Genomic DNA, 26,590 nt, shown 5'->3' with positions numbered 1-26,590 from the left:
GTCTCCGTCTGGGTTCTCTCTCTCTTTTTATTTGCAAGCACAAACCAAGGCCTGGTGGCCCAAATCTCACCAAGAGGGACCCATGTTCTAGATTAGGGGTCTCCAGCCATGGCGACTTTACGGCTTGTGGACTTCAACTCCCAGAATTCCCCAGACAGCAGCCATCACTGCTGGTTTTAACCGAGGGGTTTGAAAATGAGTGTAAACGTTTGCGCTAATCTGTTGACTAGATAGATAGATAGATAGATAGATAGATAGATAGATAGATAGATAGATAGATAGATAAGTAGGGATAGAGATAGATAGATAGATAGATAGATAGATAGATAGATAGATAGATAGATAGATAGATAGATAAGTAGGGATAGAGATAGATAGATAGATAGATAGATAGATAGATAGATAGATAGATAGATAGATAGATAGATAGATAGATAGGTAGGTAGATAATAGATAGTATCACTAGCTGGATACCCGTATTTTGGGGAGGAAAATAAGAGGGGGAAGGGGAATTCTGCCTCTGCCTACCAGCATCCATGGGTATTCATCTGGCTAGCGTCCTGTCAATGTGTGAGAGAGTGGAGGGCTGTTTGGAAACTGAAGCAGTATTTGCTGGGTGAGCATGAAGGAGACAGCAAGGAGCCTGGGCGTGGCTTAGCTCAACCGTTCTGTACTAAAGCTGCTTGGTGCTGTGAAAGTGAAACTCCTCTGCTTGGGTTTTGCATTTGGAAGGGATTTCTTTCCAGGCTGGGAGGGGGAGTAGAACTCTTTAGCATCAGAGCGCGTTAATAATAATAATAATAATGATAATAATAATAATAATAATAATAATAATAATAATAATAATAATAATAATAATAATAATACGGGAAATACTCTAAATGCTCTGAGGGTCATTTGGAAAAATCCTTTCTTAGTGAGCCCCTAGAAGCCGAGAGGAAGATACGGGCCGAATTTCAAGATTGTAGGCTTTACGGTTCTGGAGACTTTGTGATGATGCGTGAGGGGTAATTTCGCTTTTATATATATAGAAGAAATTAGATGTTGGGTCAATTAGATTATCAGGCAGACTTCCTCATCTGAAATACTTGTTTATTCAATATAGTATTTTTCTTAAATAAAGACAGGAAAGCTTGTAACAATTTGTGGACCCCTTATATGTAAGTGGAAGAAAACCTTTCTGTTTTTTTTTATTTTTTAATATATATGTATTTACTTTTCAGCATCCAGCCAGGATGGATTGTCTGTGTTTAATGTTAGATCTATTTGACATTTTGGGGGTTTCCCCCTTTTTTTTTTTTTTTTTTGGTACACAAGAATCACCATAAAGGAGAATTACTTTTTTGCTCATTTGTCAGGTGTTGGGTTTTCGCTTTTCTGTTTTGTTTTTCTTGTTGATAAAAATAAATAAAGACAAGTAGTCCTCAGTGTACAACAGTTCACTTAGTGACCATTCAAAGTTACAGCAGCACTGAAAAAAAGTGACTTGCGACCATTTTTCACACTTAACGGCTGTTGCACATGAGCAAAATTCCGACCCTGGGCAACTGGCTCGCGTTCCTGACGGTCGCAGAGTCCTGGGGTCACGAGATCCCCTTTTGTGACCTTCTGACAAGCGGTGTCAATGAGGAAGCCGTTTTCACTTAACAACCATGTGACTCACTTAGCAACTGCAGTGATTCACTTAACAAAGTGTGGCAAGAAAAGTCATAAAATGGGGTAAAACTCGCTTCACAAATTTCTCCCCTAACATACATTTTGGGATCAATTTTGGTTGTAAATCGAGGACTACCTGTAGATAGACAGAGAGGTAGGTAGGTAGGTAGGTAGGTAGGTAGGTAGGTAGATGGATGGATGGGTGGATAGACAGACAGACAGACAGACAGACAGACAGATGGATGATAGATAGATAGATAGATAGGGAGAGAGAGATACAGAGATAAAAGGATAGAAGATAATGGATGGATGGATACATACATACATACATACGGATAGATAAATACGGATAGATAAATATGGATAGATAGATAGATGGATGGATAGAGAGAGAGATATAAAGGGATAGAAGATAAGAGATGAGAGAGAGAAAGAGGGATAGATAGATAGATAGATAGATAGATAGATACAGATAGATAAATATGGATAGACAAAAGAAAGATAGATAGATAGATAGATAGATAGATAGATAGATACAGATAGATAAATATGGATAGACAAAAGAAAGATAGATAGATAGATAGATAGATAGATAGATAGATAGATAGAGATAGATACAGAGATAAAGGGATAGAAGAAGATAGTAGGGATAGATAAATACAGATAGATAGATGATAGATGATGATAGATAGATGGATAGAGAGAGGGAGAGAGTGATACAGAAATAAAGGGATAGATAGAAGATAAAAGATAGATAGATAGATTGATTGATAGATGATAGATAGATAGATAGATAGATAGATAGATAGAGGGGTGGGGAATGCCTACAAAGGCTAAAGTCAGGGTCAGGAGATCAGATTTGCCAGAAGAAGGAAATTCCCTGAGTCACAAGAACCATTGTGTGTGTGCGACACAAACACACACACACACACACACACACAAACACACGGTCAGCAGGCCTCTTACAGCACACCCCGCACTATTAAGCACAGACCACAGGATGTCAATCTATCTTGGTAGATTTTATTTAAGCCCCAAATACATCACGCCATAAAGTTAATATTTTTGCCTGGGTTCCCGGCCCTTTTTTCAGCCCGTATATATTAACGTGACGTTCTGGATCGGGGTTGGGGGTTGGGGGAGGAAGCAGAGAGGAAGAGCTAGAATGTAGGAACAGCAGCCCCTCCCTCCGCCCAGGAAGCCACCTTTAATCTGTTTGCTTGACATGTTTTATTAAAAAGAATAAATTCACTTGCATTCAAAGGGAGAGGAAGAGAGAGAGAGGTGGGGAGGTAAGAGAGAGAAAGAGAGAAAAACTGCCTTTGTTTTCCGCAGCTATTTTTTTTTTTTTAACGATTTGCATATTTTGTGCGTAAATATTTTTATTTTGTGGGGGGCATAAATAAAGCCGGGGAGGAGGCCGAGCGCCCGTCCCCGCCGCCGCCACGCCTGCTGCAGAAAATATATGAGAGACATTTATATGGATGGCAGGGAGGAGAGACGGAGAACTGAAGATGTCCAGGCTCCCCGTGATGGATGGCGCGAGAGGCTTCCCTTGACGCTTTATTGAGTTTGCGATGATTGTCTCTCCCGGAGACATTTTTTATGGATGACGGCCGAGCTGTCACGCCGGACCACGGGGGGGAAAAGCTACCTAACAATAATAACACTTTAATCTTTTTACCGCACCCGCTCCCTAGTATCTCAGATTCATCTTCTCTGACACCAGCCACTTGATTATCCGGGCCCCTCCCTGGATAGGCAAAGGAGGGAAATAAATAAGGGGAACGGCCTCTCTCTGTCTCCCCAACACCACCAGCACTCCAAAAAAAAAGAAAAGAAAAGAGGAAACGTACAAAAAGAAAAAATATCGCAGCCCAGGAAGGAGAAGGAGAAGAAAAAAAGCCCCCCGGAAGGTCCAGCCTATCAACTCTTGAGAGCTCCTTCTGTAGGTGCTGAGATTTATTTGCCTTAATGCCGGCTGGGAGGGAGGCCGGCCATTAATTACAATAGTTTCGATTGGGCAGGGCACGTCCTTAACCAGCCGCCACCCAGGAAGGGGAGGGGGCTGCCTGCTGCTTCTCAGGACCACCACCACCACCCCCCTCTGCAGGAGCGGAGGTGGCCACCTTCAGGGGCACACGGGCTCACTAACTGGCTCGAGCGGGAAGGGGAAGGGGGTTGGACTAGAAGACCTCCAAGGTCCCTCCAAAGCCCGTCAGTCCATTGATTTCACTGTTTTTATGGCTGCCTGTCTCACGTGCACGACTCTGGGTGGCTGGCAGTTTAAAAACCGGACTAAAAACAGTAAATGTCCGTGGAGATTCTACATCTTCCAGGTCGTGGTTGTCCCAAAATTGGGGTGGTTTTGTTTTTCCCAAAAAAAAATTGGTTTTTCTTTCCTTGAAGACGTTTTGCTTCTCATCCAAGGAGCTTCTTTAGTCCGACAGAAGAAGCTTCTTGGATGAAAAGCAAAACGTCTTCAAGCTAAGAAAAACCCGAGGAAGTCCAGTTGCCTTTTTGGGGGAAAAAAAGCACCTTTGGGATTCTTAAAATGGTAAAAAGAAACTTAAATTCCTGGCATGGGTCCAAGGTACCCGAGGAACCATTTTTTCCCAACGGGACTGACCCACCCACCCGCTTTGACAGAAGGGCCATGCGGTGGACCCCGATGGCCAAAGAATTTGGGCCGGCAGGGTCCAGCGGGAGGCGGGTCTTAGTCTCAATTTTAGCCTGATGGAGCCAAGGCAACTACAGCTGGAGGAACTGGGGCAGGATTAAAGGTTTTGTAATACGGTTTTAATGTACTGTAAGCTGCCCGGATTTCACCTGACTGCAAGACGGGTGGCATGTAAATTTAATAAATAAGTAATAAAAACTCAAAGCAAGAGGAGTGATGTAAAATAACAAGTGCAGCCATGCCACCAGGAGTCACAGTGAGTGAGTTGAGCAGCCATGTTAAGTTAATAAATTAATTTTTTAAAACAATGTACATTGACTACTTGGAGCATTTCAAGAGAAAAGCAAGGTGTAAATCTAACAAATGAACAAGTGAAAACTGAGACAATAGATTGATCAAGCGTGGTGGGATGTTGTTCTTTCTTTCTTTCTTTCTTTCTTTCTTTCTTTCTTTCTTTCTTTCTTTCTTTCTTTCTTTCTTTCTTTCTTTCTTTCTACGGTAGTTTTTCTGTTCTGGAAAATCTATAAGGATGTACGTTCCAGGAAAAAGGTCACTTTTTACCCACAGAAACTTAAGAAATTTCCCATTGAACCTCTTAACTAATGTGCGTGCATTCCCGGTGTATTTCTACCATTGAAAAAAACACCAGGAATGCACCTGTTAGGGGGAAATGCCCTCTGGAAGGTGCACAGTAGCAAAAATGATATTTCAAACCATTTATCTGTTTGTTTCTGCAGTCGTAACATTAAACACAGGCTGATCTATGCCAGGTGACTTGCTATATTCTACTAGGAAAACTCTATTTTATTTTTTTTTCATTAGTTTTTACATCTAATAAATCTACATCTCACCCCTCCGTGATTTCGAGGCACAGAACTGTGCAAAGTAACGTCTCTGGCTTTCTGTGCCAGGCTGCCCCAAAGAGACAAACGAGACAGCGTCAGCAGGCAGAAGGACTCCAAGTCGGTCCAGTTAAATTGGCCGGTTCCTCCTTTGTCGGGTAATCTGGAGGCTCTTCTTTTAGTCTGGGCAGAATTATTTTGAGAGAAGAGATCTTTGTAGATCAGGTTTGAACCGTGGGGTCTCTCTGAGCTTGGCTGTCTCCTTGCAGGTGTTTCCTGACCCAACTAGGGAACGTTATCAGGGTTAGAAGGGAGGAGAAGGAGAGGAGAAAAAGAGAAAGAGGGAGGAAGACTGTGGGGGTCCTTGGTGCTCTCTGAGCTTGGCTGTTTCCTTGCGACGTTTCATGGCCCAGCTAGGGAACATCATCAGTGCTAGAAAAGAGGGGGAAAGAGACAAGGAGAAAGGGGAGGAAGACTGTGGGGTCCGTGGTGCTCTCTGAGCTTGGCTGTTTTCTTGCAGGTGTTTCCTGACTTAACTAGGTGACATCATCGATGCTAGAAGGGGATTAGGGTTTTTGGAGAGAAAGGAGGAGGAAGAGGATGGTGCGAGTCCTTGGTGCTCTCTGAGCTTGGCTGTTTTCTTGCAGACATTTCATGACCGAACTAGGGAATATCATCAGTGCTAGTGAGGACATCATCAGTGCTAGAAAAGAGGAGGAAAAAGAGACAAGGAGAAACGGGGACTGTGGGGTCCTTGGTGCTCTTTGAACTTGGCTGTTTTCTTGCAGACGTTTCATGACCGAACTAGGGAATATCATCAGTGCTAGTGAGGAATGGGATTTGTTGCTATGCCGACTGGAGAATTCTGGGAGTTGAGGTCCACAAGTCTTAAAGTTGCCCAGTTTGGAGGCCTCTGGTTTATAGACTTAATGACTTGCCCTGTGGGTGTTGGTGGGAGAGGTCTTGGTGGTCCCTTCATTGCACATCGTGCACACATAAACACACACATAAACAGACACCCTTGAGCCAGAGAGCGTGGCTTTGCCCCTAACCCACTTTCTCCCCCTGCAGTGCTGGTCACCCGGGAGGACGACTTCAACAACCGCTTGAACAACCGGGCCAGTTTCAAGGGCTGCACGGCGTTGCATTACGGGGTGCTGGCGGACGACTACACCACCGTCAAGTTGCTCCTGGAAGGAGGTGAGGGGGGGGGCCACGGGGGGGAGTTAGGGGATCTGGGCTTTCTCTCTCCTGCGGGGTCGGAAACCGGGTGCCCGATCTGGAGGCAAGTCTTCCAGCAAATGGTGGGAGCCAGTTTTGGGGGTGAAAAGGGAAGGAAAGGGAGACCCTTTTTTTCCGGCAGTTCCCAATTGGAAGCCGCCCAGAGATAATGGGGGGTGCTGAGTCCTTTGGCCTCTGGGGGGTCTTCTCTCTTGAGTTTGTCCCCAGAATCCTTTGTTTCCTTCTTCCGCCACTTTAAGAAGGGGCTCCCTAAAAACCCGTCCCTGGTTCTGTCTCTGGTCCTTCCAGAGGAAGCCCGGTTTAGTCTGCAGCTAAATCCCAGGTTCTCCTCATTCCTCAGCGTTCAGTCGACTTCATGACAGATTCTCCCTAAAATGGGTTCCCATCGAACGCGTTGACTGACAGATTCCCGGCTGGTACTTGGAGGAAAATCAAGTTAGGAAACTAAGAAGAACATCAAAGATGATTATCAAAGACCAGCTCGATCCCCGTGCTTCGCTACGAAACTATGCGGCGGGGCTTAGTTTGTGGGGAGGAAAACCAGGGGAAAGAAATTCTGCCTACCAGCCTCCATGGGTATTCCTCTGGCTAGCGTCCTGTCAGCGTGGGAGAGAGTGGAGGGCTGTTTGGAAACGGAAAGAATATTTGCAGGGTGAGCAAGAAGGAGACAGCAAGGAGCCTGGGCGTGGCTTAGCTCAACTGTTCTGTACTAAAGCTGCTTGATGCTGCTGTGAAACTGAAAGTGAAACTGCTCTCCTCTGCTTGTGTTTTGCTTTTGGAAGAGATTTCTTTCCAGGTGAGGAGGGGGAGTGGAACTCCTTAGCATCAGAGGGTGTTAATAATAATAATAATAATAATAATAATAATAATAATAATAATAATAATAATAATAATAATAATATAGGAAATACTCTAAATGCTCTGATGGCCGTTTGGAAAAATCTTTTCTTAGTGAGCCCCTAGAAGCCGAGAGGAAGATACGTGCCGAATTTCAAGTTTGTAGGCTTTACGGTTCTGGAGACTTTGTGATGATGCCTGAGCGGTATTTCGCTTTTATAAAATTGTTTCTGTCAAATGTGTTGGCTGGCAGATTCCCAGCTGGTATTTGGAGAAAAATCAAGCTCGGAAACCAAGAAAAACATCAAAGATTATCAGAGATTTATCAAAGATGGCTGGTTGGTGGGGATGAGTCAGGGCTTTCCAACCTTGGCTACTTTTAAGACTTGTGGACTTCAACTCCCAGAATCCCCCAGCCAGCCGGGAATCCTGGGAGATGAAGTCCCACAATCCTCGTGTTGCTGTGGTTGGAAGATTTAAGGCCTATGAAGAATCGCCACGGCTTCTACGCTGGAGGACTGGCCAGCAGAGCTCCTGCTTGGGATCTGAGCTAGCAATTGCAAAGGACAGGAGGTCCTTTGGGGGCAGCCCCTCCTATCCCCTCCCCAAAAAAAGTATTCCGTCATGTCAGCACCTAGCCCTGACTAGCAAATCCCCAGCTTGTGGCCCTCTGGATATTCCTAAAATCCCACTCCCCGCCTGTCTACCACCCCTTCCCATCCCGTTTCCCTTAGCCTGTAATGAAGCCAGGTATCATTCTGTGGGTGTGGCGTTGACTTTGGAGTTTGCTTCGCTGTTGTTCTTGGTCATTTGGGCTTTTAAATTTTGCTTGGAGGGTCCTATCTTATCTATCTATCTATCGACCGATCTACCTACCTACCTATCTACCTATCTATCCACTCATCTATCTATCTATCTATCTATCTATCTATCTATCTATCTATCTATCTATCTATCTATCTATCCACTCATCCATCTATCTATCTATCTATCTATCTATCTATCTATCTATCTATCCTACATCTACCTATCCTATCTACCTACCTATCCTATCATCTATCTATCTATCTATCTATCTATCCACTCATCCATCTACATCCTATCTACCTACCCACCTATCTATCTATCTATCTTATCTATCTATCTATCTATCTATCTATCTATCTATCTATCTATCTATCTATCTATCTATCTATCTATCTAGTCAAGCGATTATAAGATAACAGGTACAAGTATAAACATAGTTATGAATACATGAAATGGATACATATAAGAAAAATAAAAAAGTATGAATTATAAATTATGAATAAAAAATAAAAATTGGGGGGAGTTTGGGGAAAGCTCTCAAAGAAAGAAGCGCCATCATTGCTACCCCATTCGTAGCCGAATCGCAGGCATTCCTGGGATTTTGTCCGGGGACCAAAACTTCAGGCCTCCGAGGACCACCCCCCCTGCCCGTTTGCTTATCGCCTCCTTCAACAGCCTGCAGCCCCCTCGGTGGAGGATGCCCCTTGCCCCCTGACACCCGAGAGGCGGGCACTTCCTTCCTGCCTTTGGGCAAACAGCCTCTCCGCCCCCCTCCCTCCTTTCTCCAGCCCCCTCACCTGCCTTTTCACAGGGTGCCCCTCTGCTTCCTGAGCTGGCTGCGATGCCCTCGGGGCCAAAGCCATTAACTCCTACCACCCCCACCCCCCTGCCAGCTCCCTGCTTCAACCCAGAGCCCCTTTCCTCCCTCTTCCTGGCTGGAGGCCACCTCCCCGTCACCTTTCACCCCCCCAACCGCTGGCAGGCTTTGGGCTGAATCACTTGACCCTTCCTTGTGGTCAGTCTGTGTGTGTGCCCAGCCGACCGCGAGGGGCAAGCCCCTTCCTGCCGGGGACTGCACGGTCCCCCTGACCCAAGCTGACACACCAGGGAAGGAGGCAGGGGAGCCCCGGCGAAGGAGCGAGGGGGCACCCGCCCGCCTGGCCAGGCCTTCCACCCTCAATCGATCCAGAGGGGGGGTTTTCTTTTTTGGGTCTCCCTTTGATTGAGAGAAGAGGGCCTACAGCCCACCCACCCACCCACCGCAGTGGGGTTTGGCTATTATCCCGCCCACCCACTCGTCCTCCTGCCTTCTGAAGCAAGGCCGTTCTTAGGACGGAGATTTCCACGGTTCAAAGCGGGACGTTTTGTCCTCCTTTCTGGCTCTGGGGCATTTGGGGGGAAGTGGGCAGCCCCTCTCCCTAAAGAGGAAGGAGAAGGCGCCCTGACGTCACGGAGCCAAGCCACCACAGCCGGGTGGGTCGGGGCAGGATCGATGCGCAGCAGGCTTAGCCCGAGGCCGGAAGGATGGGCAGCTTTTGAGCCCTTTTTGGCAAAGGGGACGGGTTTGCCTTTCTCTGGTCATCGCGCTCTTGGTGGTGACGGCGCTGCATTATTGCGGTGTTGCGTTTGGCGACCCAGTCTACCAGGTGCGTAGACTGGATTGGGCCAAGGATCTGGCGATCGGCAGAAGTTGATGTTTGAGGGTGTTAAAAACATCCAGAATAACAACAAGAGTTGGAAGGGACCTTGGGAGGTCTTCTAGTCCAACCCCCTGCTCAGGCAGGAGACTATCCCATTTCAGACAAGCGACTGTCCAATCTCTTCTTAAAAGCCTCCATTGATGGAGCAGCCACAGCTTCTGGTGGCAGGCAGTTCCACCGGTTAATTGTCCTCACTGTCAGGAAATTCCTCCTTACTTCCAGGTTGCTTCTACTCCTCGCTTAGTTTCCATCCGTTGCTTCTCCTCCTGCCTCTTCTGGGGCTTCGGAGAATAGCTTGACCCCTCTCTCTTCTTTGGGGCAGCCCCTCAACTATTGGAAGGCTGCTATCCTATCACCCCTAGTCCTTCTTTTCTCCAGACTAGCCAAACCCAGTTCCTGCCACCGTTCTCCGGGCATTTTAATCACCTTACTTGCTCTTCTCTGCACTTTTTCCAAAGTCTCGGCGTCTTTTTGGTAACGTGGTGCCCCAAATTGGTTGCTGTATTCCCGGTGTGGCCTTACCAAGGCTGTATAAAGCGGTACGATCACTTCATCCAGTTTGGATTCCATGGCGGCTGCCGCACCCGGCTGGCTCATAATTAAGTGACAAATCCTGAGGTTATAACGTGATACAGGACAGTATAATACAAAATTAATATCGTACAATATAATATGTTTAATAATATAAGCAGTCGACTTACAACCGTTCATTTAGTGACCTTTGGAAGTTACAACGTCCCTAGAAATGTGATTGATGGCTGTTTTTCACACTTTGACATGATCATGGCAACTGGTCATCTGATCAAAATCCAGCTGGTCATCTGATCAAAATCCAGCTGCTTGGCAACTGACTCATATATATGACGGTCGCTGTGCCCCTTTTGCGGCCTTCTGAAAAGTAAAGTCAGTGGGGAAGCCAGATTCAAATTAATAGCTGGAGCAATGAATGCACTTAACGGTGGCCAGAAATATCATAAAATGAGGCAAACCTCACCTAACCATTGTCTTGCTTAGCAATGAAAATTCGGTTGTAAATGGAGGACTTCCTATGATATTACCGCGTTTCCCCGAAAATAAGTCCAGGTTTTATATTAATTTTTGCTACAAAAGACGCAGTAGGGCTTGTTTTCCGGTCAGGTCTTATTTTGGGGAAAATACGGTTCCAAATGCATCCGTCTGGCTGACGATCTTAACCGGGGCTTATTTTGGGGGGGTAGGTCTTATATTACAAACATCCTGAAAAAATCATGCTAGGTCTTATTTTCCAGTTGGGTCTTATTTGGGGGGGAAAATAGGGTTCCAAATGCATCCGTCTGGCTGACGATCTTAACCGGGGCTTATTTTGGGGGGGGTAGGTCTTATATTACAAACATCCTGAAAAAAATCATGCTAGGTCTTATTTTCCAGTTGGGTCTTATTTTGGGGAAAATACGGTTCCAGATGCATCCGTCTGGCTGACGATCTTAACCGGGGCTTATTTTCAGAGTAGGGCTTATATTACGAGCATCCTGGGGAGGAAAAAAAAAACCATGCTAGGGCTTATTTTCCAGTTGGCTCTTATTTCCAGGGAAACAGGGCAGGGCTTTGGGCTGCGGTGGTTTCTTCCAAAGTCACCGGACCTTTGGTTATGGGAGCGCGGGGGCTTCCTCCTGGAAATCCTAAGGGGGCTACTTACAGTCCCCCATTCCTGGCTTCAGGGATGGCGGTGTGGCAGGGATGGGGCCTCAGTTGGTAGCCAGGACCCCCCCGCCCCGTTGCGTTTAAGCCTGTTTGGGGGGGGGGGAAGGCTGTTGACTTAGTCGTGGCCGAAGAGAAGGACACAAAGGGAGATCCAAAGAAGGAGGCCCACTACAAAAGAAGGCCACACACGGAGGGCCTCCTTTGACTTTGATTTATTTATATATATCAAGCTTCTTAAGGGGGCCGTCTCCCTCACGGAGGGGCTCCGGCAGGCGTTCGGTTGAATGAACGTCACAAAACGTTTAAGAACTCCGCAATCGTTTAAGGTTAAAATTAAACAAAACACATCGGAACAGCCTTGCCAAGACGGAAGGATCGGAGATGGGAAGACAAGGAGTTGTTAAGGGGTTAGGCGGGGTGAAGGGATCTTCTAGGGCCAAGTCAAGGGGGAAAGCCACTTAACAACCGTAACAAAAAAGGTCGTAAAATGAGGTACAACACAGTAAGTGACCCCACGGTTGTCCTCCACCTCCTCTACTCCACAAACCCCACTTCCCTTCTAGAACTGATGAGGTTCCTTAGTTGGGTCATGAAACGTCTGCAAGAAACCTGCCCAGCTCAGAGAGCGCCAAGGACCCCACAGTCATTGTTCTCCTCCTCCTCCTCCTCCCTGCAAACCCCACTCCTTCCTGGCACTGATGACGTTGCCTAGTTGGGTCATGAAACGTCTGCAAGAAAGCCACCAAGCTCAGAGAGCACCAAGGACCCCACAGTCATTGTTCTCCTCCTCCTCCTCCTCCCTGCAAACCCCACTCCTTCCTGGCACTGATGACGTTGCCTAGTTGGGTCATGAAACGTCTGCAAGAAAGCCACCAAGCTCAGAGAGCACCAAGGACCCCACAAGTTCTCTTCCTCCTCCTCTTCCTTGCCACAAAGTCCCCTCCCTTGTAACACTGATGAGGTTCCCTAGTTGGGTCATGAAATGTCTGCCAGAAACCACCCAAGCTCAGAGAGCAACAAGGAGCCCACAGTCCTCCTCCTCTCCACAAGCCCCACTTCCCTTCTAGCACCGATGACGTTACCTAGTTGGGTCATGAAACGTCTGGAAGAAAACATCCCAATTGCAGAGAGCACCCGATCCTGTAGTCCAACCCCAAGCTACAAATAATTCCCTTCTATCGGTTTAATCCTTGTTTAGGCACATGCAGACTGAGGCTAAGTTCATCTACATTGTGCTCCGTTATAATGCAGCAGCTTGTTTCATTTCTGGAGTAATGCAGTGCGTGGGCTCAGCTTGCGATGTTCGCGCACAATGAATTCAGATGGGTGATGTCCTAAGAGTTGGACCGGGAGCAGGACATCTCCCGTGCTCCTTGGAGAATTTTCAGCAGGACTCTCAGAAGATGGCAGGGGTCACCCCCACGGAGTTCCTCCAGGAAGGGGGGTGGGGATGCATGTGAAGGGGCCGCAGCTGAGGACAGCCCGCCTTCCCCACACCAATGCCCCAAATCCTCTCTCTCTCCTCCCACTCAATATTTGCCAGAGAACGTGATAAATTCCATATTGATTCCTTCGGTCACACTGTAAATTTTGCAAAAGATGATTAAATAGCTCAATCGTCTCTGCCGGTGCCAAGGCTCAATATTTTGCAGGCTGGCTGTATCGACCTTTCCCGCCTGCGAAGGCCGCCAGCTCCAACCCAGAAGCCCCAGATCGGCGATTAAACTCCGATGAGACCAGGATGTAAAAGCCAATCCAATTCGGCGTCCTGACATGGGCAGCGCCAACCGTGCCTGGCCAGGCCACAGGTTTATGTCCGTGTCGAAGCTTCTAAGGATACTTTCACCCCCATAACTCAGCCTTTCCGAAGGCCCTCCTGGACACGCAGGCTTTGTACCGATAACCGCCATGTGCGTAGGACACTGTCATGCACCTGTTGGAGTCTGAATCTGAGGAGGAAGATGAGCAGCTGACAGGGAGTGTGGCCCCGTTGGCTGTGGAAGAAACTGGGGAAGGGCAAAGTCTGGCTGGGCAGAGCAGGGGAGAGGTAGAACAAGGGAGAGGGGGTTCAGAGGAAGACCCAGGCCCACCCCGTCTTCATCCTAGGGCACGCAGGGAGGAACGGAGAAGGGAGCAATGTGGGTTGCCTGGCTTACGGGGGAGGAAACGGCCCTGATTCCCTTCATTAGCCACAGCTGGGAAGATAGTTTAAAAGAGACGCAAGCTGAGAGCGTGGCGTCTGCTGGGAACAAACATGAGTTTATCATGGGTTGACTTTGGTTATCTGTGTCCTTGGCGTCTTCCCAACCATGTTAAGTTACTGCCATGCCTTCACATCTGGAATTCCTTCTCTTGCCCTGTTGGACTAATTGCTGCATTTTGCCTTGGTTGGACTTTAAGTTACAGTTTTTGTTGACCACGTTTTGGACTTGATTCTCTGCAGCCCAAGGCTGTTCCTGGGAGAGTTTTTTTTCTCCAGCCCAGAAGGTAACCAGGACATTGGGGGGCAAAGTTGGAGCCAATAAAGGGACTCCCACTGATGATCTCTGACTGGGTTGCCTTTGTGCCACGCCCCATTGGGTCACCACAGACGCTAAACGGCGTGAAATGGCAAAAGTCGAGGGAGCAAATGCGCGTGGACGCAGGTGAGCGAAACTCAGCTGCCTTGGTTGCTCTTTGCGTCTGCGTCCGATTCAAGATGTCGGTTTACTACAGGTAGTCCTCGACTTAATGACCGCGATGGAGCTCAACGTGCCTTTGGGTCATTAAGGGAGCTTTGCCCCCACTTTCTCATCCCGGTTGTTAGGCGAATCCCTGCCGTTGTGAACTTAGTAACCCAGTTGTTAAGTGAATCGGTCCTCCCCACTGACTTGGCTTGTCAGAAGGCCGCCAAAGGGGAAATCGCGCGAGGCTGCCTGGAATTGGATCCCGGGGCCACGGGGGAAACCGCCACGGTCGCAAGGGTGGGAAGTGGCCGGGAGTCACTTTTTAGTCGTTTGGAACCGTCGCTAAACGAATGGCTGTGGGGGACGGGGACACTGCCTGTGCTTTAAAAAGCCCCCTAGGGCCTGGGTCCCGGGCATCTGAGGGGCTCCTCTCTCTATCGCTCCATAGCGCTTTACAATCCCTCTCTGGGCGTAGATAGTAAAATAAAAGTTATGTTTTAAAAAAATAAGGCGCCTGGTTAGTATCCCTCCTCAAAGCCTGTCGTTGGATTGCTTGCAAGCCCCCCTGGGATCTGCTCTCCTGCCTCTGGAGGGGGCAGAATAAGGGAATTTCACACACACACACACACACACACACACACACACACACACCACTCCTAGCACTGATGCTGTTCCATATTTGGGTCATTGAACGTCTGCAGGAAACACACCAAGTTCAGAGAGCACCAAGGACCCCACAGTCCTCCTCCTCCACCTCCTCCTCCTCTTCTCTCGCACATCGTCCTACCTCCTAGCACTGATGGTGTTCCCTAGTTGGGTCATGAAACGTCTGTAAGAAAGCAACCCAGTTCAGAGAGCACCAAGGACCCCACACTCCTCCTCCTCCTCCCCTAAATCCCACTCCCTTCCAGCACTGATGCTATTCCCTAGTTGGGTCATGAAACATCAGCAAGAAAACCACGAAGCTCAGTCCGCACCAAGGACCCCACAGCCATCGTTCTCCTCCTCCCTGGAAACCCCCCTCCCTCCTAGCACTGATGGTGTTCCCTAGTTGGGTCATGAAACGTCTGCAAGAAAACATCGAAGCTCAGAGAGCACCAAGGACCCCACAGTCTTCCTCCCCTTCCTCTTCTTCCTCCTCCTCCTCTCTTGCAAACCTTTCTCCCTCCTAGCACTGATGGTGTTCCCTAGTTGGGTCATGAAACGTCTGCCAGAAAACTACCCAGCTCAGAGAGCACCTAGGACCCTCACAGTCATTGTTGCCCTCCTCCCCCCTCTTCCCTCGCACACCTTCCTACCTTCTATCCCTGATGCTGTTCCCTAGTTGGGTCATGAAACGCCTGCCGGAAAACCGCCAAGCTTGGCCCCACAGGTCAACCTCGAGCTACCAAGGTTCTCCCCTCTCTTGCTTCGCACCACAGTTTTTAAGCGGGAAGGGTCTTTGCGTGGCCCAGCTTGGGGACGGCCGAGACGTTGCCCCTTGGGAGAACCGGTGCCCGTGAACCCCCGAGAAGAAGGTCTCCGCCCGCCGTCTCCGTCGGAGCCTGTTGCGGTGGGGTGGGGGGTCCCCGAAAGTGAGAAGACTCACCTGGGCTTGGCCAGGGCTCCTTCCTTCCGGGGCGACCGCTCTCCTCCTCCTCCTCCTCCTCCTCCCTCTCTTCCTCGCTCTGCTTTCCAAGTGTCTGTGCCCCCCCTTCCCCTCCCCATATTGGAAGTGCGTTTATTTTACCGGAAAGAAGGGCGATCGTGTTAATCCAATCACGGGCAGGCTCTGGAGGACAGGAGTCTCTTCCCATTACTTTAACTAGCCATGTAGAGCAATAAGGATGTCGGGAGTTGTCAGGGATGACGGGCTCGTGACACGCCGCCTCGTCTCCTTTGCTCCGTATGGCTCCCAGCGCCGCTTCCTCCCAGCAAAAGCCCGGCTGCTGTGTGGCCCTGGGGACACCTGGGGGTGTGAGGTGGCGGGGGGTTGGTGGTCCTAGACATCTCACACCTGCCTGCCTGTTGTCGGCGCGGCTGGTCAGGCGAAAGCGCTGGTGAGTGGCTGCTAGGAGGGAGCGCGAGGTTGTGGCCCTTCGGCCCTGCCTGGTGAATGAGTTCGTTCGGGTGGGCATCCGACGAGATTTCTATCCTGCCTTGAGGGCTTTTCTGTTTGGAAAAATTTCACTCCTTTCCCGAGCAGGGAGGGAGGTTGGGGTTGCCTTTGAAAGTCATACCTGATGCCCACCTCAGGCTGCAGGGGGATTGGACCCCCATCAGCCTTGGCGAATTCTGCACGTTTATATCCACCTATCAATATCTATCTGTCTATCATCTTCTGTGTATCTGTTACCTATAGATCTATCCATTCTATCGACTATCCGCTCTATCGCTATCTATTCTATATCTGTCTGTCTGTCTGTCTATTCCATTGATGGCAAACCTCTTTGTTGTTGTGTGCCAAAAACACATGCAGGCCGGCGCCAACAATACAATGCGTCCCACCCTTTGTGCATGCGCACACAATTCCCCCCCCCGCCCCACCCCGTTACCTGCGCTGTGCATGCGTGCGCCTCCCAGCTGATTTTCGGCCTGTTTGAGGCCGTTTTCGCCCTCCCGGAGGATCGAGGAAAGCCTCGGGAGGCCGAAAAACAGGCCCGTTTCGGCACTGCCGGTACTTCCGGAAGGCCCATTTTTCGGGCTGCAGAGGCTTCCCTCGATCCTCCGGGAGGGCAAAAATGGCCTCAAACAGGCCGAAAATCAGCTGGGAGGCGCACGCATGCGCATTGCAGGTAGGTTTGGCTGGGGTTCGCATGCCGGCACATAGGGCTCTCTGCTTGCCACCTGTGGCACACGTGCCCTAGGTTTGCCATCACGGATCTATTCTATCTTAATGATTTGTTTAAATAACTCAAGGCAGCCAAATACTCCTTCGTCCCCCTATTTTCCCCACCACAACAACCCTGTGAGGTGGGAGGCCTGAAAGAGAGAGACTGGCCCACACCCAGCTGCCTTTCATGGCTAAGGCAGGACTAAAACTTGCTCCGTGAGGCTTTTGAGCTACATTTTCGAAGGAACCAAAGATTTTGGAGGGAAAGAAACGCTCCGTTGGAATGTCGGAAATAGTGCCGGTGGGGGATACAGGCAGTAAAATGCGCTTAAAGTGGGAAATGCTGATGGAACCTGGATTTATTTCTTTTTCCCACCCTCTCCGCTGTTTTCTTTCGGGCTTCTTTTGGACAGTTAGTCAGCGGGACGGAAGTTGTGCCTCCAGAAGTTGTGAATGCTCCAGCACTGGAAGTTGTTAAGAAGAGATTGGGCAGCCCCTGGTCTGAATGGTTACGGGAATTGCAGGGGGTTGGACTAGAAGACCTTTGAGGTGCCTCCCAACCCTGTCATTCATTCATTCATTCTTTTGCCACGGCATTCGGCGTTGCTCACGCTACATTGCTGTGTTCCCTCCACACAGACACGCACAGATAGACAGACACCCAGATGTGTCTTCATTTAGTAGGTTGAGACTCCCAACTCACCCACTTGTCGTCTCCCTCCTGCTTGGCACCCCTCCCCCGCCCTGGCATTATTAACTATTAACTCCGAGCTCCTCCCAGCAGGTTCCTCCCCCCCCAAATCCCCAACCCCAAGCCCCTCTATTGACAGCGATCCGGAATCTGGAGGAATCCAAGACAAATGACGAAGAGGATGGAGTTAATAAAATTTGAAAAATTGAGAGCCGTCGCTCCGCGTAAACTTTTTTTCAATACCTCTTGACGGAAACATATTTCCCCAATGAGTGACCTTCGGCAGCTGCTGGGGCTCCGCTTTGCTGCACCCGGTGCTGGGGGTGAGCCAGCCTGCTATTTATCAAATATTATAAGCCAGGGCCCGCTTGTACCCGCCAAGGTTTGGATGCCCCCGCAGAGCCCCCGGGCGTTGCCTAGGTGTCGATTCCCGGGCCCCCCGCGACAGCTGGCGGGAGGAGGTGACAAATGACATCCCGGTTCTCGTTCCCAAAGGTTGGAGCCCCCCCAGCAGGCGTTTGGGCCTGGCTAAGTCCAGCAGGGGCACTTGCTGCTTGGAGGAGGGGGGGTGGGAGTATGCGAGGGCGGTAGCTGCTACAGGAGGGGGGCCGGGGTCAGGCCACGCCTCTCAGGACAGCCAGCAGCGTCCCCCCCTCTCCCCGCACCCGGCTAGCAAGTGTCCTGCCACCAAGTTATTTATGAAAGCATAATATTTTATTGCCGTGGGTATCGGAGGTAAGCGATCGACCGGCAGAGTCCGGTGGGTCTATCAATTATTGCAGCAATTAGTCAAGTCGTCAAAGCCATTAACAGGGGAATTAGACCAATATTGGTGGGCCGTTATTAATAGATTGACGGCAGGAAGTCCCGGTGTCCGTCCGTGTCCGTCCCCCTCAAAGACGAGGCAAAGGTAGCCTCCACCCCACACCCACCACCCCAAAAAAACTTTTCCCTCTTCCTTGGGGACCCCAGCCCTGGTCTGGTCACACAAGAGCTGCGTTATGCTCCCCCCTCTGTCTCCTAAAAAGGTTATTGAACGGCCTGTCCTGGCGGGCCATAGGTAATGTCACCTGTTCCGACGGTCTTTATGGGAGGCAACCCACTGGCCCAAATTACTCCCGGTCGGAAGTTTACGGAGCGCATCTTCCGTTCCGTAAGCCAATAGAGGCAGGAGGGTCTTGGGAAAGGGCTGGAGTTGGTCTCTCGTCCCATCTTCTTCCTTGTCGTCTCACTGGCTCACGCTGGGCTTCAGCTGGCAGAGACTCCTTTCGGGGAAGCGGGTGTGAGGCGCGCCCACCTCACCTTTGTGCAAAAACGTGGCACCCCCTTGGTACCTGTTGCTTGTCTCTGCACCCTTCCGGATTGTGACGGAGCACAGCTGCCTTTTTTTCTTTCTTCCTGGAGGAAAAAGGGCCTTAACAGAATAACAGAGTCGGAAGGGTCCTGGGAGGTCTGCTAGTCCAGCCCCCTGTCCAAACAAGGGTCCCCAAACTCGGCCACTTTAAGACTGGTAGACTTCCACTCCCAGGATTCTGGGAGTTGAAGTCCACCCGCCTTAAAGTGGCCAACTTTGGAGACCCCCTGCCCTATACCATTCCAGACAAATAGCTGTCCAGTCTTCTTGAAAACCTCCACAGCTTCTGGAGGCCAGTCGTTCTCAATTCTTCCTCCTTCCTTCCTTCCCTCTTCTCCTTCTCCCTGCAAACCCCACTCTCTTCTAGCACTGATGATGTTCCCTAGTTGGGTCATGAAACGTTTGCCAAAAAAGAAAGAAAGAAAGAAACCCAACCAAGCTCAGAGACCACCAAGAACCCAGCTGCAATTCCAGCCTGAGCTACAGATATTCTGCTCCGTTCGGCTTTTGGTGCCGTCTCCTCTGACCTTCACGTGGGGAGCGTGTTCCTAGGTTTTCCTTCCCTCTTTCAAGCCTTGCTCATCCCAGAGGTGAAGGTGGGGGCCAGAGCGCCCCCCTGCACAAGAGGCCATAAGCAGAGCGTCCCCTTCCCCACGTCTTGAGTTGTGTTTCTTCCTTTTCAGGTGCCAACCCCCTGCAGAGGAATGAAATGGGGCACACCCCCTTGGATTACGCCCGCGAGGGAGAAGTTATGAAACTCCTGAAAAGTTCAGCCACAAAGGTGAGGATTGGCGAATTCACTTTCTGTGGGACTCTCTCTCTTTCTAGCTCGGAAACAAACCCAAGTACAATGTTTCCCTTAATTATCTGATTGGAAAGTCGAGAGGGGGGCTTCCCAAGGATTTGGGCAACCCCAAATTACTTTATATCAATACCCTAGGTTGCCAAGTTTGGGGACCCCCTGCCCTAGAAATTAGACAACCAGTTCATAATGGGTCTTGGAAGAAACGAAAGCGGGGTTCCCCTGTACAAGGGAATGGAAAACACGCAGGTTTAATTGGGGTGCCAGGAGTCCTGATCAAAACAGCACAAGAGGTTAAAACTTCTAGGAAGGGCAAGTGTGACTTTTTTAAGCTGGCCAGGGAGGGGACAGAGCCGAGGTTTGCTCTTGATGAGTGCACCAAGAACGGCAGCTTCTTAATATGCCCCTTAATCTAAAGAAAACCTGCCATAAGAGCGGATCAAATGAAAGACGCTGTGCAAAGGATCAGACAGAAAGGTAGCTGCTGAATGCAGTGAGAGAGAAAGAGAGAGAAAGATTGATTGTGGTATTTATGCGCTTACATTACCTTCATGTAAAGTCAATAAGAATGACCACTTAAAAAACATCTTCGCTGCCGTACCTCCCTGTGATGAAAAGGGAGCCTGTGGGATGCAGTGCTCAGAAATAACTCACTATTGAGCAGAGAGTTGGTTAAAAAGCGTCCCATTGTTTGTTGAGTGAAGGGATAAATTTATAACGAAGGCTTGCGGTGACAGGAAAGGCCGGTTGTTCCAAGACATAAACGGACGTGTGTTTTATTTATTTTTATTGATTGCATTTATATGACCGACTATCGCAGAAAAGCGACTGTTTCTGTATGTAAAAGGATCCCATGTTCCAACAGAGGCTTCGAGAATAAAATAGAATAGGAGAGAATTCTTTTATCGGCCAGGTGTGATTGGACACACAAGGAATCTGTCTTTGGTGCAAAGGCTCTCAGGGTGCATAAAAGAAAAGAGACATTTGTCAAGAATCATCAGGCGCAACACTTAGTGATAGCCAGTAGAACAGAAGAGAATTGGAGAGAATAGAACAGAGCAGAACAGAATAGAACAGGAGAGAATAGAATAGAATAGAATAGAATAGAATAGAATAGAATAGAATAGAACAGAACAGAACAGAACAGAACAGAACAGAACAGAACAGAACAGAACAGAATAGAATAGAATAGAATAGAATAGAATAGAATAGAATAGAATAGAAATATGGAAGAATAGAATAGAATAGGAATAGAATATAATTCTTTATTGGCCAAGTGTGATGGACAAACAAGGAATTTGTCTTGGTGCAAATGATCTCAGTGTCCATAAAAGAAAAGAGACATCTATCAAGAGTCAAGAATCATCAGGTGCAACACTTAATAATAGTCATAGAGTGCAGTAAGAATAGAATAGAGTAGAATAGAATAGGAGAGAAGAGAAGAGAAGAGAAGAGAACAGAAAAGAACAGAATAGAACAGAACAGAACAGAATAGAATAGAATAGAATAGAATAAAAATATGGAAGAATAGAATAGAACAGAATAGAAACAGAATTCTTTATTGGCCAAGTGTGATGGACACACAAGGAATTTGTCTTTGGTGCAAAGGCTCTCAGTGTCCATAAAAGAAAAGAGACATTCGTCAAGAATCATCAGGCACAACACTTAATAATAGTCAGAGTACAATAAGCAATCAAAATATACTAGGAAACAATCAATATAAATCATAAGGATACAAGCCACAAAGTTACAGTCATACAGTCACAAGTGGGAGGGGGTGGGTGGATAAGGAGTGATGAGAAGATTAATAGCGATCGTAATGCAGACTTTGTAAATAAATGGACAGTGTTGAGGGAATGAGTTGTTTAGCAGAGGGATGGTATGGGGGGAAAAACTCCCCTTGTGTCTAGTTGTTCTGGTGTGCAGTGTTCTATAGCGTCGTTTTGTGGATAGGAGTTGAAACAGTTTATGTCTGGGATGTGAGGGGTCCGTAGATATTTCCACAGGCCTCTTTTTGATTAGTGCAAGTATCCAGGTCCCTCCATGGAAGGCAGGTTGGTAGCCATTTTTGTTTTTCTGGAGACCTCACTTAAAAATATATATATTAGTAAGGTGGAGCAAATCCAGAGATGGTCAGCGAAGATGGCGCAGTTTGAGGGGGCAAAACATATCAGGAGAGAGATGGGAATGGCTGAATAACGCACAGCCTGGAAGACAGAAGAGAAAACGGAGAATCTGAGCGAAACCTTTTAATGGCTCTGACCTGACGTAATCTCCTTATCACAAGACCCATCGCAAGACTCACAGCTGACCCTTCAGAAGACACCCCCACGCCTGAAGGCCTTATAAGCAGAAGGATACCCCCTAAACTCCACTTGAAGATGTTACCGAGCCTGCTAATGAAACCTTTGAAAACGACCCACAAGCTCAGAGAATCAGCCTCTCTGCCTTTGTGAAAGCTTTTAAACAGAGGTCTCCAAACTTGGCAACTTTAAGACTGGAGTGGAAGTCCACAAAGTGTTAAAAGTTGCCAAGTTTGAGGACCCCTGCCTTTAAATACATCAACGTTCAGAATATTGCAGAATAAATTCAGCGCCAGGAAAGTAAACACAGACGGCTGAGGCTTCGTTTAACTTCTTTAGAAACATAAAGTAAATTTTACAGTACCAGTTGTAGATTTCTCCAACATGCAGCAAACTCAAACAGAAACAGACCTCGGTTTCACTTTAGTTCAGCAGGCAAGCAAGACACACAGCGGAGAAGAGAAGCCGTTTCACCTTCAACAGACAGACTCAGAGCTTAATATAGAGCCACGCCTAGGCTACTTCTAGTTTCAGTTTCCAAACAGTCCTCATTGGCTGACTTAATTGCTATGCCTATTCACTGACCGACCTTGTTACCGTGCCCTGTTCCAGTTCATGAATAGACTCTGACAATCAAGGGTATGTGTAGGCTCCTAAAAGGCAGCATTTTCAATATGAAGCATAAATCAAGGATGCAGGTGGGCCTCACCTCCAACTCACAGAAAGGAAGTTCAAAAGCTACATTACAAAGGATGAGCCCCAACTCAGGAAAGAGTCGTGGAAGCTTGGACCCAACTTCCAGCAGAGGCAGTGGGTCAGCCATCATCAGTAACCGAGTTTAAAAATGCTTGGGATGTTTAAAGAGCCGCCCTTTGACCAAAAATTTTAAAAAAAATAATTTTAAAAATAATAAATTAAAAAGAAAAAACAAAGAGCAGACTTGATTGGACCGCAAGCTCTTTTTTCTGCCGCCAGTGTTCCGTGTTTCTGTATTTCTAAAATGATGTCTTACTAGCTGGATCCCCGTGCTTCGCTACGAAACTATGCGGTCGGGCTCAGTTTTTGGAGGAGGAAAATAAGAGGGGAAATTCTGCCTCTGCCACCAGCATCCATCGGTATTCCTCTGGCTAGCGTCCTGTCAGCGTGGGAGAGAGTGGAGGGCTGTTTGGAAACGGAAAGAGTATTTGCTGGGTGAGCATGAAGGAGACAGCAAGGAGCCTGGGCGTGGCTTAGCTCAACCGTTCTGGACTAAAGCTGCTTGGTGCTCTGAAAGTGAAACTCCTCTGCTTGTGTTTTGCATTTGGAAGAGATTTCTTTCCAGGCTGGGAGGGGGAGTAGAACTTCTTAGCATCAGAGCGTGTTAATAATAATAATAATAGTAATAATAATAATAAGAAGAAGAAGAAGAAGAAGAAGAAGAAGAAGAAGTAACAGTAGCGATAACAATAACAATAATATAGGAAATACTCAAAATGCTCTAATAGACATTTCGAAAAATCCTTTCTTAGTGAGCATCTAGAAGCCGAGAGGAACCTACGGGCCAATTTTCAAGATTGTAGGCTTTACAGTTCTGGAGATTTTGTGATGATGCACGAGGGGCCTTTCGCTTTTATAGAGAGAGATTTTGGAATCTTTGGCATCATCCCTGTATGCTCGTGATCTTAATTGCTTTCCTAGACAACGTACAACGGAGCTATCAACCCAAGGGCGGCGTTGACTGCAAAACGCAGAGGCCATCGGTTTTGGGGGGAAAGTCATCATTTTAATTGTGTGAAGGAAACGTCGGGAGTTGGCCTCCTTCTGTCTCCGCGAGGAGGAGAAGGAAGAAGGAAAGCCACGTCTTGTTAAGTTCGTGGCGTCCCCAGGGTTTTCTCCCTGAAGTCAAAAGCTCTTCGTTACTTAAAAGATGGTTAGAAGAGAGTCTCCGTGTCCTCCCGTACAGACCCTCCAACTTTGGAGAGAGAAAGAGAGAGAGAGGGAGAGTGGCTGTGATTTGTGGGTAGACGGGAACCGCTGAAGGAAATGCGAATTGGGCGCCGCATGAAATCTTCCGACTCTTCCCGGCTTCTTTGGTGATGGATTCCCCGCTGTGGGGGAATGCCGTGGTAGATGGAGATGCGGGCCTGGCCCAGGAGAGCGTCCTCCGGCCTCTTCCCAACTTTGGAGGATTTCTGGGCCGCTATCATATCCCGCTGGAGGACGGAGGCCCTGGCGCCACTGCTCAGAGAATGCAACAGGAGGTTTCCCCCCGAGGGCTTTCGCTTGTTTTGGGGGAGGGCTCCTTTCCTACTTGTAACTCACGTTGTTAAGCGAATCACCGCAGTTGTTAACTCAGTCGGACGGCTGGCCTTGTTTGTCAGAAGGTTGCAGGAAGGGATCGTGTGACACACACACACCCCCAGGACACTGCGACTGTCATAAATATGAATCAGTTGTTAAGCACCTGGATTTTGATTCACACGACGGTGGAGAATGCCACAAGTGTGAAGAGCAGCCATAAGGACTTTTCTCCACTGCCGTTGTAAATTTGAACGGACACTAAGTGAGCTGTTGAAAGTCGAGGGCTGCCTGTGCTCTGCATTGCTTTATGCACCCTAACTCCCAAAGGTGTAACCAAGCATTCATAACCTGGTTCCAGGCCTGTTCGTCTGTTTGTGTCCTGCCCCTGTTGGCATCTGACTCCGAGGGAGAGGAGGAGGAACAGCCGACAGGGGGTGGGAGTGTGGCTCCGGAGGTGGTGGAGGAGGCTGGGGAAGGGCAGAGGTCGGCTGGGCAGTCAGAGGAGGACCCAGGCCCATCCCCTCTCCATCCTAGGGCACGCAGGGAGGAGCGGATAATGGAGCAACGTGAATGGCGTGGTCTACGGGGAAGGAAGGGGCCCTGATCCCCTTCATGGGCCGCAGCTGGGAGGACTGTTTAAAAGGACAAACTGCGCATGGCCCAGTGCTGGAAGCAAAGCGTGAAATAATTCTAGTCTTTCAGTTCTTATTTGGGTTCTGACGTCCTTCCCAGTGTGTGTATTTTGATATCTGCGGACGCCTTCAAGCCCTGACCCTGCCTGGTCTCCTAAATTGCTTCCGTGTGGTTTGTGTTGTTTTTTCTACTTATATGTATTTTGAGTTTGAATGGGATTTCTTCCTTTTTTGCAACTGTTTGCGGGGGAGTTTTGGAATGTGAGAGAAAGAAGAGGAAAGGTTGATTTGAAACGTTGACAGTTCTTTTAAAGCTGATGGAAATGCGAGCCACCTGTCAATCATCTGGGATTGACAGAACCCGCCTGTCAATCATCTGGGATTGACAGAACCCGCCTGTCAATCATCGGGGATCATATATCCGGCCCTCCAAATGCGTTACGTTCTTTTTTTGCAAACATAAAAAAAGCAAAGGAGAAAAGAATTGGCCTATATATTCAGAAAGACATAGATGTATGTCTATGGGGGGCGGAGGATGAGGACTTGGAGGCGGGTGATATATGCCGAGCCTGAGGGGGCTGCGACAGGCTCGGTGCTTCCGGATTCAGCCCAGCACGGAGAGGTTCCTCTGGGATCAGTCCAGAAGTTATTGCTCCATATTGAAACATCAGGGAGGATGGGGGGGATCTTGCATCTCGACGGATGGCAGCGGCCCAAATTGGCTTGGTGGCTTAAAAAAACTTCCGTCACCGTCGTTCGCATAAACAGGGAAAACTTCCCTGCCCGGCGGGTGGATTTTGCAGCCCGTCGTGAGAATGAAGAAGCATTTCAGGTGCTTCCATCATGGTGAAAATGGAGATTGCTGATTAAATCGGCGGGGAGGTACCCATGTAGATCGGGGTTGAATTTCCTCCCTTCCGGCACTGATGAGGTTCCCTAGCTGGGTCATGAAACGTCTGCCGGAAAACCACCCAGCTCAGAGAGCACCAAGGACCCTCACAGTCTTCCTCCTCCTCCCCCACTCCCCCTCCTCCCTTACAAACCTTCCTCCCTTCTAGCACTGATGAGGTTCCCTAGCTGGGTCATGAAACGTCTGCCGGAAAACAACCCAGTGCAGTCAAAGGAGAGGTGGGAAGGAAAACTTGCCTTGTTGGGTCAGATCATTCAGCCGAGTGTAAGTCAAAGGCCACCTCTGCGACCCCTTTGAGCCGTGCCAATTCCTCCCACGGAAGACCATCCACTCCTTGGCCAAGGATGAAGCCCTTCTTCCGAACCACGAATCCCTTGGAAAGGTGACTCTTGTCTCCCCGCAGCGCAGGGTCGTTTCTGTGAATAGATTTTTGTTTAAGAGAGTCAGAAAGTCGTGGGAGGCATAGGTGAAATTTTGGCCTGTGGGTTGCTGGATTGGGAACACGAAGCTTTGCAAATGCTGTGAATGTCGGGATTCTCAGCCAATGTGGTGGTTCGCTGGCAGCCGGTGCAGCCGGCAGCAGACAGTGAGGAAGAACGGGGACCAATCCAGGAGTCTGGAGAGGATTCGGACGAGGGTCCTGCGTCGAGTGCAGGGATGGGGCCAGGACCATCTGGGAGTGGGGTGCTGGCTCCG

The 26,590-nt window shown here is 48.7% G+C and overlaps 2 protein-coding genes across 6 annotated transcripts in view; both read left to right on the top strand.

The window, feature by feature from the left end:
- ANAPC15 (anaphase promoting complex subunit 15) overlaps positions 1-26,590 on the top strand; it is a 416,731-nt gene that overhangs the window by 218,963 nt on the left and 171,178 nt on the right. The gene's annotated exons all lie outside the window — the stretch shown is intronic.
- The window catches only part of CLPB (ClpB family mitochondrial disaggregase), an 83,672-nt gene that overhangs the window by 19,496 nt on the left and 37,586 nt on the right, over positions 1-26,590 (top strand). For 3 of the 5 annotated variants that reach the window (XM_026722485.2, XM_087936881.1, XM_087936882.1), the window contains 2 exons: positions 6,250-6,378; positions 19,651-19,748. In XM_026722485.2, the coding sequence (XP_026578270.2) occupies positions 6,250-6,378; positions 19,651-19,748 (227 nt within the window). The remainder of the gene's footprint in view (positions 1-6,249; positions 6,379-19,650; positions 19,749-26,590) is intronic. The other 2 variants (XM_087936884.1, XM_087936883.1) reach the window with 1 other exon arrangement.

The sequence above is a fragment of the Pseudonaja textilis genome, chromosome 7 (assembly GCF_049901715.1).
Source record: "Pseudonaja textilis isolate UNSWEBS1 chromosome 7, rPseTex1.2, whole genome shotgun sequence".
NCBI lineage: Eukaryota > Metazoa > Chordata > Lepidosauria > Squamata > Elapidae > Pseudonaja > Pseudonaja textilis.
This window is presented reverse-complemented; position numbering and strand designations above follow the sequence as displayed.